The 14,124-nt window shown below is 48.7% G+C and overlaps 1 protein-coding gene and 1 long non-coding RNA gene across 14 annotated transcripts in view; one reads left to right on the forward strand and one right to left on the reverse strand.

Moving 5' to 3' along the window:
- Positions 1-221: 221 nt before the first annotated feature.
- On the reverse strand, positions 222-13,333 carry LOC140616218 (uncharacterized). Of its 8 annotated transcripts, none has more exons than XR_012016758.1 (5): positions 8,809-13,333; positions 7,332-7,486; positions 6,701-6,812; positions 3,679-3,763; positions 222-3,463 (listed from the first exon to the last, which is right to left on the reverse strand). It is a non-coding gene; the product is annotated as an uncharacterized lncRNA (long non-coding RNA). The 8 variants fall into 8 exon arrangements; XR_012016759.1 differs by having other exon boundaries at positions 6,701-7,204; XR_012016761.1 differs by lacking the exon at positions 3,679-3,763.
- ATG16L1 (autophagy related 16 like 1) overlaps positions 12,570-14,124 on the forward strand; it is a 39,192-nt gene continuing 37,637 nt past the window's right edge. For all 6 annotated transcript variants that reach the window (XM_072796724.1, XM_072796725.1, XM_072796727.1 and 3 more), the window contains exon 1: positions 12,570-12,855. In XM_072796724.1, the coding sequence (XP_072652825.1) occupies positions 12,741-12,855 (115 nt within the window). In that variant the 5' untranslated portion in view covers positions 12,570-12,740. The remainder of the gene's footprint in view (positions 12,856-14,124) is intronic.

Consider the following 14,124-nt stretch of genomic DNA (forward strand, 5'->3'; position numbering starts at 1 on the left):
ACCCTGTCTCACCAAAGTAATCTGAAATTCAGGGAGGGGAGGTCTTTTGAAACCAGCCGGAACTAAAATGGCAGGAAGAGAGAGGGAGAGAAGTAGATTCCTTGGGTGAGCTGGCAATTCCCTTAAACATTTTCTCTGGCTTAACTTTCTATAACAATGACGATTTTCTTTTCTTTTCTTTTTTTAAGATTTTATTTATTTATTCATGAGAAACACACAGAGAGAGAGAGGCAGAGACACAGGCAGAGGGAGAAGCAGGCTCCATGCAGGGAGCCCCACGTGGGACTTGATCCCCGGGTCTCCAGGATCAGGCCCTGGGCTGCAGGCGGCGCTAAACCGCTGAGTCCCCCGGGCTGCCCTTCTTCTTCTTCTTCTTTTTTTTTTTTTTTGAAAACAATTCTATCAAGAAATTGTACTTCTGGTAACAAATGTGTTTTTGGGTCTCTAAGGCATTTTAGAAATCCTCAGATAATTCTGTAACAAAAGGTCATTTGCTCTGTCAAAAACATTCTATTGACTCAGGCTGAAACGCCATTTGTTTGCATTTTTTTCATAAAACTTGACTTTGCCCCTGAGTCAGATAATGGATCTGAATCCAGCATCAAAATAAATAAGCCATTCCTCCTGGAATGCAGTCACCAACCATGGCAGAAACAGGCTTCAGAAAACATGGTGTGCGTGTCAGTTTGAATGAGTGTGAGTGTGTGTGTATGTGTGTACATGTGCAAGGACAAGTCTTGTCACATTTTCCCTGTGGCCCAACAAATAGAATGCTGGCATTTAGTCTTATAATTGGAATCGCTGATTTTGTGTACTTTTGACAGTTGAATCATGTTCTGGAAACTTTCCCTCCCCCAACATGGCTCTTCTTAACCTGGAGTCATGTTAATCACCATTTTATTCTCTAAGTTCAAAAATTCAAAATTCAAAATTCTCCCCCCAAAAAATAAACAATCCTCTGAATTCTCTTGATACTCTTTGTCTTTGAACTTCACTCACTAAAAATCAACCAAAATTAAAGGTTTTTTTCTACCATAGACTCATCAACAATGATTATTTTATTTTTCAGAGGAAACAATCACTAATTAAAAGAAAGAAAGAAAAAAAGCTTTGGCCCGTGAAACAAGCGGTCAGTCGAATTGGGATTTGAAGATTTCGTGTTTTGAGTTTTAGCAGGAACACTGCTTGTAGGGTTATCAGCAGTTCTCAGGTTTTGGAGGTGGTGCTTCTGTAGCAGAGACCTTCCCTTACCACCCCATAAAAATATCCACCCAGACTTCATTTACTTTGGAAAAATGAACAGAAATGTGCTATTCAGTCACTGGAAGGTAAAGCCAATCTGTACTCATGGATCTCAGGGATGCTGTGAAATCACCACAAATGGGAATGCAGGGTTGCTGGGGGAGGGGCAGAGAAGGTTCCACAGACTCCCCCCACCCCTGTAGGAGACCTGCCTTCTAGGCCTTGCCCAGAGGTCACCTGGGGTGTGGCAGGGAAGGCAGGCAGCCACCCACCGCCACGCTGTCGGTGAGGGGCCGTCACCTCCAGGGTCATGAGTCAGGGCCCGAGGAAGGGCACAGAGAGCCCCTTTCGCTCTGCCAGGAGCCCCCCGCCCCCTCCATTTAGGACCAGGAGGAGCATCCCAGGGGCTCATTTCCTCACATCCTGGCAAAGGCAAGCAGGTCAGGGCAGGCATTTTCTGCTTTCAATCTCTTTGATGGAATTACGTCTAAGGGGTTTTCCTGCTCGAAAGTTCTAAATTTCCATTTTAGTCAAGGCTCTCTGCTTACAAGAAGGGAAACCAGCTGGTGAAGAGCAGGCCCCGGCGCTGCGAACAGGGCGTGGGTGGTGGGCAGCTCTGCCCCGGCCCTGCTCTCTCTGGACGCTTCCTCTGCTCACCTCTTCCTCGCTCCTGTCCACAATCGGCTCTTCTGCCCATGCCTGGCCTCTCTGGCTTTGCCTTGTCTTGGCACGGCTGCACCTGAGACGCTGAGGTCCAGCTCCCCACACTCAAGCCCCCGGAAGAGGAACGTGGGCCCGCGTGGGTCAAGTGTCCATTGCTGGTTCAAAGAGAGAATTGGTAGAAGGGTCCAGTGGTGTGGTAGGAGCTCAGCCACCAGGCCCGTGATGGGTCAGAGGGAAAGGGAAGTGGACTCGGGGAAGGGCAGGACCCCTCAAAGGTCTCCAGCAGTTGGCAGCTCCTTCCTCCCTCCCCAGCCTTCTCCTGGCCCCTGGGTTTTATCACCACCTCCTCTGGTACCCTGAGCATCCCATGACAAGGAGGACTAGACATGAGAACCTTGTTGACAGAGATGCCTGTAGGGGAGGGTGGGGGGACGCTGGCTGAGGCTAGTCCTCTCAGGGCCGACAGAGAGTCTATCTTCACCAGCTCAGGCTCTAATAACAGGATACCATAGATTGGGGGTGGTGAGGAGGGCTTAAACAGCAGACATTTATTTCTCATAGTTTTGGAGTCTGGGAAGTCCAAGATCAAGGTTCCAGAGATTCTAGGTCTGGCAAGAGCCTTCTTCCTGGGTTGCTGACAGCCATGGGGAGAGAGAGAGATCACCTTTCAGGTGTCCCTTCTCTTTAATATATTTTTTTAGTTTTATTTACTTTTAAATATTTATTTGAGAGGGGAGAGAGAGGGAGCAAAAGTGCACAAGTGAGGGGATATGGTAGAGGAAGAAGCGACTCCCAGCTGAGTGGGGAGCCCGATGTGGGGCTCAATCCAAGGACCCTGGGATCATGACCTGAGCCGAAGGTAGACGCTTAACCAACTGAGCCACTCAGGTGCCTCTTTTAAGTTTTATTGAAGTAATCTCTATACCCCACATAGGGCTCACACTACAACCCTCAGATCAAGAGTCTCATGCTCTTCTGGCTGAGCAGCCAGGTGTCCCTCTCAGGTGTCCCTTCTTCTTTTTTTTTTTTTAAACATTTTATTTTATTTTATTCATAAGAGAGAGAGAGAGAGAGAGAGGCAGAGACACAGGCAGAGGGAGAAGCAGGCTCCATGAAGGGAGCCCGACGTGGGACTTGATCTGGGGCCTCCAGGATCATGCTCCAGGCTGAAGGCAGCGTTAAACTGCTGAGCCACGGGGGCTGCCCTCAGGTGTCCCTTCTTAAAGGGCACTAATCCCACTCAGGAGAGCTCCACCCTCGTGAACTTCCAAAGGCCCCGCCTCCAAACACCATCACACTGGGGGTTAGGGCTTTAACACAGGGATTTCAGGAGGACACATTCAGTCCCTGACAGCACCCTGGAGGCAGAAGAGGAGTCTCCCCCTGTCTCAGGAGTGTCTCCGTGGGGCTCGGTCACTGGCTGGGGCATCCGAGGGAGCTTGGACACAGCTTAGGTGTGGTGGTGGATCCAGAGCACAGAGGCTGGAGGCACACGTTCAAAGGTCAACACACAGGCCCTTTTTTCATTTAAAAATGCCAAAACTCCTTAGTCTGAAGGCTGTAAGAAAACAGAAGGCAAACTAGATTTGGTGCATGGGCCATATTTTGCCGATCCCTGGTTTAAATTGCAGGTTAAGGTTTCTGTGGCTTGCGGCTGACATCCTCCTAGTATGGTTGCCACCACGATGCTGACTTACGACTGCCTATCATTCTAATTCCCAGTGTAAATTCATCCTTGACGCTCAGGCTTGCTTACAAATCTGCAGACCGTACCTTACTCTCTTTCTTGCATGTATAAGCTGGTAACTTGAGGGTAAAGTAGCAGGTGTAGAGGGGGAGTAGGGCTCCTATAACAGACCTGCAAGGACAAAGATACACTTACCGTTTAACAGGTCACAGGAGAGACCCTAGCAAGAATCAAAGACCTGTCTGTGAGATACTTCTCCCCATGCCCTTGTCCCGAGCACAGCGGGAGGTCCCCTGATTCTTGCCTCCAACCCACACACACACTCCTAAGAGAGGAAATGGAGCTGGAAATGGTTGAAAAACAACCTTCACAGGGGTGGAGATCAAGTTGGACCCCCAAGGAGACAGGGCATTGGGAGAAGAGAGGTAAAGAGAATTAAAGAAACTGGAAGGAGGGAGGGAGAGAGACAGAGGCAGAGGGAGAAAGTGACACACAGAGAGATTGGGGACCAGAGGGCGTGGGCCACTTTGCACACGAGGGTGTGATCAAGTGGTGCACCACTAATGTCTAGACCCTTGGGAGACTTCAGAGGCAGGTTGGAAAGACCAGAGGAGCCCTTTCCAAATCTCTAGTTCATTGAGATTCTGCAAGGGCTGGACTGGATCACTGGTAGCTGCAGCGGAGGGCGATGAAAGGTTTTCGAAGATCCTGCATCATTCTGGCTCCATCGTTCTGCCCTGGACTGGACAGCCCCACACTCCCCGGGAAGCAAGGGAAGTCCTGGGGTTACCCAGGGAGTTGGAGAAGCCTTTTGTCCGCATGCAGTCTTTGACAGGATTAGGGAGCTCTGCAGTTTAACTGTGGGAAAGCTTAAGAGACCAAGACCCAGGGCATTAGATGGGATAGAACATTTTCCTTATCGAAAGAAGAGCTGCAGGGATGAAATGTTGGAATGCCTGTGAGTCACACACCACAAAGGGGTCAGCCCTGTGCCCCATCTCTGTGGGGCACTGCGTCCCTGGCTGGTCCTCCTTATTTGGGGATCTGCCTCCCGGAGGCAGTGCTTGGGCACTGGGATTTGCAGAACAGACTGCTATTTCAATTTTAGGTCTTTTTATTTTTTTAAGGGTTTTATTTATTTATTTGACACAGAGCACAGGCAGGGGAAGCGAGAGCAGGAGCGGGAGAAGGAGAGGCAGGCTTCCCGCTGAGCAGACAGCCTGACGGAGGGGCTTGAAAACCAGGACCCCAAGATCATGACCTGAGCTGAAGGCAGACACTTCACCAACTGAGCCACCCAGGGCCCCCCCCCAACATTAGGTCTTTTTTTTTTAAGATTTTATTTATTTATTCATGAGAGACACACAGAGAGAGAGAGGGAGAGACACAGGCAGAGGGAGAAGTAGGCTCCATGCCGGGAGCCCGGTGGGGACTCAATCCTGGGTCCCCAGGGTCAGGCCCTGGGCGGAAGGCGGCGCTAAACCCCTGAGCCGCCCGGACTGCCCACTTTAGGTCTTTTTTTTTTTTTTTTTTAGGTCTTTTTAAAGACAAAAGGTTCACTTGATATCTCAGCAAAGATCCATATCTCATGACAAGCAATATTTACTTATTTACTTAGTCCGAATCCTACTCCCCTGCTGTCTGCTCTCCCTGCAGCAGCATTGCTAGGCCTGCACAGCTATTAATACCCCGTGAGTCACTCCCAACAGCGCCGGTTGAAATGGTGTCCCTTCACTTTCCGTTGAGGGGGAAGAGAAAATAGTTCTAACATATGGCAACAGTATTTTCCCATATTCCGGGTCTATCCTAATATTTCTAATTGTAACTTTTGGGTTATGAAAATTTCCTTTCACTGACAAATACTATTATTTAGAACAGAGATGAACTCACTTGGAAGTTCAGGAGATTTCAGATCCAGACACTTTTCCCCCCAAAGTCTGGAAGTGGGGTGCTGATTAACACCAAAAGTGCATGGTGAGAAGAGTGGTGTGTTTGTCAGGATTGTACAGGGGAAAGCCTGACTCACTGTCCACCTGTGGGAGCCCTACCATTTTGCCTGCCCAGCTGTAGTCCTTTCTTGGGTTTGTCTGATGTATTTTTTAAATTTTATTTATTTATTCATGAGAGAGAGAGAGGCAGAGAAACAGGTAGAGGTAGAAGCAGGCTTCCCACAAGGAGCCCGATGTGGGACTTGATCCCAGATCCTGGGATCACGCTCTGAGCTGAAGGCAGACGCTCAGCTGCTGAGCCACCCAGGCGTCCCTTGTCTGATGTATTAATCAGGATTTTTGGATGGCAAGCAAAAATAAAAACCCAACTTTTGGGGTGCCTGAGGGGCTCAATTGGTTAAGTGTCCAACTCTTGATTTGGGCTCAGGCCATGATCTGAGGGTTGTGAGATTGAGCCCTGAATTGGGCTCTGTGCTAGGCATGGAGCCTGCTTAGGATTCTCTCTCCCTCTCCCTCTCCCTCGGGCTCCCTGCTAGCATGCTCCTTCCTCCTGAAAAGTAAAAAAATCTAAGAAACTCTATACAATGTAAGCCAGTTTTAGTGAAATGCAAAAATATATGGGTTCAATTAACCGGACTGGGATAGAATTGGGCCGGGCTAGTTTCAGGAGTGGCTGGAACCAGGGGCTCCAATGCCATCAAGATTCTTGGCTTCTTGTCTCCTCTTCTCCTTGTGTTATTGCCCCATTTTCTTTCCAGACTAAACTTTTCATGAGACATTGGGTGGGGGGGCATGGTAGCCAGTGTAAGCTGATGCATATCCTCAGACTTCCCCTGTCTCCCAGATCCAGTTTAAAAATTCCTGTGGAGAAGAGTGATTAAATGCAAGGGTTTCTATGACCTCTCCTGGGACTCATCTGTGGCACGAGGGACGGGGAAATGCTGTGAATGTAGTCAGGAGGACAGAATCTGTTCACACAAGAATAGGGGGCTGGGCTGTCTACACAGAAGCTGTGTCTTCTATCTCCCTTCTTCTGAGAAGTCTCCTTCCCTTCCACCCAGGGGAGCCGTCCTAGAAGGCTGGTGCTGCCCCTCTGCCCCACTGATCGGTAGACATGGGCATCTGCTGGCCCACCACACCCACTAGCAGGAGTTTAGACCTGGGGCTGGGAGATATCAGCAAAGTCCGCGGCTTGCTTGTCCTGACAGGCTGTTGGAGGTGCCACGTCTTCACCACCCGGGTGGGAGGACTGCAAAACAAAAGGAGCCCACCTGCCAGACAAGAGGAAAAGGAAGTGGCAACTTACAGAGGGAAGCAGGTGCAAAGGGCTGAGCATTCTGATAGGATCTGCATCCTGGGTCCACTGATTCCTGGTGTCCAGCTGCCTCCCCGCTACCAGGTCCCTGCAACGCCCTAGATCCACAGCTCCCTTCCCTCTCCCTCAAGGAAGCTCAAATGGCACTTCTTAGCTTGTAATCAAAAGCATTCTGAGGGCGCCTGGGTGGCTCAGTGGGTGGAGTGGCCGACTCTTGGTTTCAGCTCAGGTCCTGAGCTCAGAGTCTTGGGATCAAGCCCCACGTTGGACTTCACGCTCAGTGGAGAGTTCGCTTGAGATTTTCCCTCTTCCTCTGCTCCTCCTCCCCGCAAAAATACATACATAAATCTTAAATAAAAAAAAAAAAAGCATTCTGATACTCTATCTCATGCTAGAAAAAAAACAAAACAAAACAAAAACCCAAAAAACAGCCACAACCCTAATGTGCTGACACATAGCCCAGCAGCATGGTTACCTGGGGGAGGTGTGTGTTCCTCCTGGCTGGCATCAGGGTGTCCGTTTGCCTCGAATGAATCCGAGCTCTGCCTCTTACTAACTTGATGACATGGCACAAGTGACTTGACCTCTGTGTGTCAGTTTTGCACTTGTAAAAGGAAATATTAACAGCACCTGCAATATGTAAGGTGAGAAAGAAAGAAGTTCAATCATGTAGAGCACAGTGCCTGGCATGTAAAAATCACTCAATAAAATATGGCTGTTAATCACAGTAGGAGACGGCGGGAGTGTCTGGGAGAAATTTAATCATCTCCTTAAAGATCAAAGAGGTAAACCAAGGGAGCTGACTTCCCAGAAACGTCCTCTCTAGGCAGGGGCCACATTCCCAACTTGTGAGATGTGCCATGTCAAACCCTCCAGCCACCGTTCCAGGACTTGGCTGCCAATATAGAGGAGGGATAACACAGACTTCCTCTAAGAAAATCCAGCTTTGCTATAAAGCTTGTGTTGGGGCGTAAGGAAAATACCCAGCTCAGACACTGCCACTGTTAAGATATAAAATCTAAAAAAAAAAAAAAAAAGATATGAAATCTAAGTGTCAACATATAAAGAGAGGACTGGGAACTGTGTGTGGTTTAATCTGGGTGCAGAGTCTAGGGATTCTTTATAATGAAATTTTCCTGTAGAATCTATATATATACAAACACAATGACACTAAAGAGAATAAAGAAAAGCCAAGGGATAAAAGTGTTAAGCAACACCCCCACATGCCTATAAGGGGCCATGGTTACTGCCATAAAAAAAGCAATATTTGGAGGGATCATTAGGATGTCTGAAAACCTATGTTGGTTGGCTTCTTGACCATCCTTTGGTTTACTCTAGCAGCTTCTATGTTTATACAGTAGACAGTTAACACAGTAACATGGTTAACTCCGCTTACTTTCACTTCTAGTGATCTAATTTTGGAAAGAGTTGAAAAGGAGTGAAAATAAAGAATTAAAGATCACCAGCAGTTTAAAACAAACAAGAAAGTATCTTTGAAAAAAGAATAAAAGCAAGAGAAAAAAAGAACAGGGAAGAGTCAAACCCTGGCACTGCCTCTTGGCCAGCCCATTTTTACTCTTTTTAAAAAAATATTTTATTTATTTATTTGAGAGAGAGCACAAGTGGGGGTGGGGGAAGGGGCAGAGGGAGAGGGAGAAGCAGGCTCCCTGCTTAGCAGGGAGCCTGATGTGGAGCTGGATCTCAGGACCCCGAGATCATGACCTGAGCCAAAGGTGGACGCTTAATCAACTGAGTCACCCAGGCAGCCCTCATTGTTACTTTATATCCCTTACAACCTTAAATAATGCACATTCAGATCTCCCTTCCTGAAAAGTGAGCTCTGTGATCAGGATCCAAGCCTGGGCCCTCTGTCTTCCACCCCTGTACCACGCCCACACTAGGACCCAACTGTTTGCACTTGCTGATTGAAAGATAAAGGAAATCAGAAAGACCTGAAGGGGAAGGACCAAAGCAAACAGGACAGTTGTCTGAAAGTTGGACTTGCAATCCATTGAATTGGAGCCATTGAATTGGATCTCGCAGATGAGGTGTGTAGGCATTGATGGTTAGGGTGAAAGTCTCTGGGAAGTTTTTGACAGTGGAGATGCTGTTACGTTAAATCTCATTATATTTAGCTTCAGTGATACTAGACTTCGCACAAAGAAGGTTCTTTGGTGAGTGATGCTTCTTCCTCTCTTCTGTGAGCAAAATTGTGCTACTACAAGAATCTTGGGCTATTTTGCTTCATCTTACTTCCATAACAGGCAGTCAAAAACCATTTCATAGATGTTGCTTTCCAGCAAAGCATGCTGAATCCTTTCAACACTCCTTACTAAATGGAGCAAAACCAAAAGCTTTTCTCCTCAGACTCATTATCTGTCTTCAGAATATTCAGACAACCTCATCCCCATCCAGGCATTCTCGAGTCCTGGGAATACACCTGGGGCCTCCACATCAAACATTGCTCTTCACCAGATTGCCTTCCTTTTTGTCTAATTTAGGGATTAACTATACATCACTTTATTCTTTTTTACATATTCTAGTCAAGTCAAACTGCGATATCAGCTGTAAGACACCTGACAATGGGGTACAGATGCTCGAGTCAGGAGCCTGTGTTTGAACCCAGGTCTTGCCACAGACTAGCCAGGTGTCCTCAGTGAAGTTATTTGGCCTTTCCATGCTTCAGATTCCTCATCTGGAAATAAGGATGAAGATGGTAACAGTATCTCACAATAACCTTACCAAGTAGGGGTGTTAGGAGGATTAAAAGAATTATAGTGCGTGAAGTAGTCAGAAGAGTTCATGGCTTCTAACACTGTAGAAGCGTTCATGCTTACTAGTTATCTCCCACAGAGCTCAGCACCCTGATGAATAAATGGTTTTATAAATACACATTCATTTTTATAACTTTTTCTTGCATATGTAAAGCAGGTGCAATGGGTAATCATTAGAAAACATATAAGATATAGAAAAAACCACAGTAAAATAAAAATGTGTCAATTACACACAAAAACGAAAACAAAACACACCAGCGATACCACCACCAAGAGTTTAAAACTATTGGTGTTTTCATATATTGCATTCATTGATTAAACAGCATTTACTGGGGCACTTGGGTGGCTCAGTCGGTTGAGCGTCCAACTCGTTTCAGCTCAGGTCATGATCTCGGGGTCATGGGATCAAGCCCTGCATCAGCCTCTGTGCTCAGTGCACCTGCTTCAGATTCTCTCTTCCTCTCCCTTTCACTCATTCTGTCTCATAAATAAATAAATAAATAAATAAATAAATAAATAAATAAATAAATAAATAAATAAATATTAAAAAAATAAATAGCATTTACTGAGAGCCTAATATATAACAAGCTTCATGCTCTTGCTGGCTATGGCTATGTTGAGCAAAAAGGATACACAGCTCCTGCTGGGTTTACCATCTTGTAACTCTTGCAGAGTTTACCATCTGCTGGGGGGAGACACACCGTCATCAAGTAATGATATAACTACATGAAGCTGCAGCTGTGATTGTTGCTCCATAGGAGGTACACATGTAGAGACCTGACCTAGTTGTGAAGGTCTTTTATCGAAGGCTATGAGGCAGTGATTACTGAGCTGAGAATTAATGCATAGGAATTAACTTGAAGTCATAAGGTGCATACGACAGAAGCACAATAAATCCAGAGGCCCTGCTGTGGGAGAGAGTAGGGTGTGTGGAAAGGAGTAAAAGGGCCCACTGTGGCTGCAGTGTACTAGATAAAGCTGGTGGGTTAGGGAGAGGGCACCCCAAGCAGAGCTTAGTATCCTTAGTTTAGAGATTATCTTCTCTATTCATTTGACAAGGTTTGCCCATAAGGGGCCAAGGATGCATTCATTTCACATAAATTAGATTTACACCATACCCTGTTTTTATTAGAAACATTTTTTGAGGACAGCCCAGGTGGCTCAGTGGCTTAGCGCCGCCTTCAGCCCAGGGTGTGATCCTGGAGACCCAGGATCGAGTCCCAAGTTGGGCTCCCTGCGTGGAGCCTGCTTCTCCCTCTGTCTTTCATGAATAAATAAATAAAATCTTTTAAAAAAAGAAACATTTTTTTGAGCAATAAATACACAATATTTAACCTCTTATTGTTTAAAATACAGGCTGTTTCCAATTTTCTATTACGAACAATACTATGACAGATGCTTCTGGATATGGACATTAGTCCAAATATTTAACACAAGTTTCTCCAAGTGGAATCACTGGTTCTGCAGACCTGTTAGCATGTTTTAATCATAATCTTGTCTGGAAAATCAGCACATTCAACCGTCAAGATCTGGTGCTATATGGTCTTTTGAGGTTGATGCCACTGTTATATTTGGAGGCATTTTCGGTGACTTTCAGAACATTGCTCTCTCATTTTCTTCAGTATATGAATAAGTTCCTTCGATATTTTTTTCTTTTTTTTTTTTTTTTTTTTAGATTTTATTTGAGAGAGCACAGAAGGAGAGGCACGGGCAGAGGGAGAAGCAGACTCCCTGTTGAGCAGGGAGCCTGAAGCCGGGCTCCATCCCAGGACCCCAAGATCATGACCTGAGCTGCAGGCAGGCCACCCAGGTGCTCCGAGTCTCTTGTATTTGACTTTTCCTTGTCCTTCCTACAAATTCAGATCACTCAGTACTGACTGCCAACGAAGTGTCTCAGGCTCCACAGAAGAGGAAAGGCTTTTTTTTTTTTTTTTAAATCTGTCCCTAAAGGAGACCCTGGACTTGAGCCACAGTGGATGAGAAGCCAGGCTCTGATACTCCTTTCATCATCCTCTGGCCTCCTACTTCGGGGGTGTTCCATTTTCACGCAGATTCACCAACTTGTTAAAGGTAAACGGAGTTCGGATGATTTGATCACACACCATTCCCGTTCTACTGAGTTGACAGCTGCTATCTTCTCAAGAGCCTGTCGTCCACGGACCATCTGCAAGATTTCCTGGCAAACCGTCCCCACCCTTCGATTACCTTCGAAGAACCCGTTTACCGTTAGGTCATATGGATCATTCCCAGGCTTCTAACCAGTAATAGAGTCGACCTAATGGTATTTTTCTTTTCTTTTCTTTCTTTCTTTTTTTTTCTTTTCTTTTTTCTTTTTTTGGTATTTTTCTTTTAACGGTTCTTTGCATTCCATTTCTTCGTTGTAAAACACCTGTTCCCGAGGGCAATGGGGGCACTTTGCAAAAGTCTAAAGCAGCCCGACTTTTGCGGGCAGGAAGATACCGGGGGGGGGGGGGGGGGGGGCCCAGGTGAAGTCAGGCTTGCGGTGACCCAGGCGTCGTGCTCGCTGCCTTCCACAGGTTATTCCTTTTAATCCTGACGCCAACCCTGAGGTCGGTACCATCAGGGCCCCCACTTCACGGGCTAGGAAACTGAGGCTCAGCGAGGCTGCTCATCTCCGGTGTGGGGAGCGGCTCCCCCTCCTGCTGGTCAACGGAAGCGATGAAGGAAAGGAAGTCCGACCAAGAAAAGTATAAATCGGGGGAAGGCAGCGAAGGGAACGAAGCGTAAACCGACAGGCGGCGGCGGCGGAGACTCCAGCGCAGCCCGCACGCCTCCCAGCGGCCGCCTCTCCGCACCCCGCGCTTCCGGCCTCGGGAGCGCGTCATTAGCCAGCGCCCGGCGTCGCCCCTGGTCACGTGCGCGCGCGCGGCGTCAGACGTCGGGTGAGGAGGCGGGCTTTCCGGCCCTGACCCCAGCCCTTTCCGGCAAGAGCCGGAAGACGGTCCCGGACGGCTCTTGGCGGGGCGGTGTGTGGCAGCGAGGTGTGGGCCGCCGGCCCTTCCGGCGTGCGCTGGTCGCTCATGCTGCGGCCCGCGGCTGCCGGCCCCCGCTCGGATTAGCGGCGCTCAGGCGCCGGGGCAGCGCGCGAGATGTCGTCGGGCCTCCGCGCCGCCGACTTCCCCCGCTGGAAGCGCCACATTTCGGAGGAGCTGAGGCGGCGGGACCGGCTGCAGAGGCAGGCGTTCGAAGAGATCATCCTGCAGTGTGAGCGGCGCGGGGGGGCGGGGGGACGGGGAGCGAGAGGGCGGGGCCCGCGAGGCGCCGGCGGGAAGCAGAGGCCGAGCCCCCGCGGCGCCCGCGAGGCCGACGCCCCTCGTCTTTTTTTCCAAGAACCGTGTGTTCTTCGTGAGCAGGCGTCGTTCGTGCTGGTGAACCCCGGCGGCGGTGCTAATGTTGTACTTGAACAGGCTCCAGAAACGTCCCGTTTTGGGGCGGGGGGGGGGGGGGGGCTCGCGTTCCTGAGGCGGTCGCCGTCCTGAGGCGATCACCGTCCTGAGGCGGTCGCGGTCCTGAGGCGATCACCGTCCTGAGGCGTTAACTCGCGTCACTAACGTTGTCTGTCCCCCTGAGCGTGAGGAGACGTGCGGCCTCGGATTCCTCCAACCTCTCCTCGAGGCGCCGCCTCGGTGCTCTTGGGCAGCTGCCCGTTTTGAGCTGCCCGTTTTGGCCGGGACGACGTCCAGACTAGCCCTAATGAGCATTTCCGGGTCCCCTCCCCGACTCGTCGTAACTAACTAATGAATGACACACTTGGGGAGGGACGGGGGCGGGGGGACACTCGGGTCCCATCTACCCCGTTGGAGTAAGCCTGGAGCTCTGTTGTCTATGAGGTTCAAAGGGAGAGGAGTCGCCCGTTACTGAATTCTGTTTGTGCTGAATCGGTGGTTCCCAAGCTGATGTGCACATTAGCATCACTTGGATCTTAAAAAAAAAAAAAACATTTTTTTAAAAGATTTTATTTGTTTATTCATGAGAGGCACACACAGAGAGAGGCAGAGACACAGGTAGAGAGAGAAGCAGGCTCCCTACAGAGAGCCCGATGTGGGATTTGATTCCGGGACCCCAGGATCACGCCCTGAGCCCAAGGGAGACGCTCAGCCACGGAGCCACCTGAGCCACCCAGGTGCCCCTCCCCGAGTTGTTTTTTTTTTTTTTTAAGATTTATTTATGACACACGCAGAGAGAGAGAGGCAGAGACACAGGCAGAGGGAGAAACAGGCTCCATGCAGGCAGCCTGACACAGGACCCATCCCAGGTCTCCAGGATCACACGCTGGGCCACCGGAGCTGCCCCTCCCCAAGTATTTCTAACGTGCAAACTAGTTTGAGTGCTTGGGTAAATACGTGGCGTGTGTTATTTCACTTCATCTTCCTAAAAATTCTGGGAAGCAGGTCCTGTTGCTGCCCTTTTTTTACACGTGAGGAAACTAACGCTGAAGAGAGATTAAGAAGCTCCTTTTGGGGAGGCACAGCA

The sequence above is a fragment of the Canis lupus genome, chromosome 24 (assembly GCF_048164855.1).
Source record: "Canis lupus baileyi chromosome 24, mCanLup2.hap1, whole genome shotgun sequence".
NCBI lineage: Eukaryota > Metazoa > Chordata > Mammalia > Carnivora > Canidae > Canis > Canis lupus.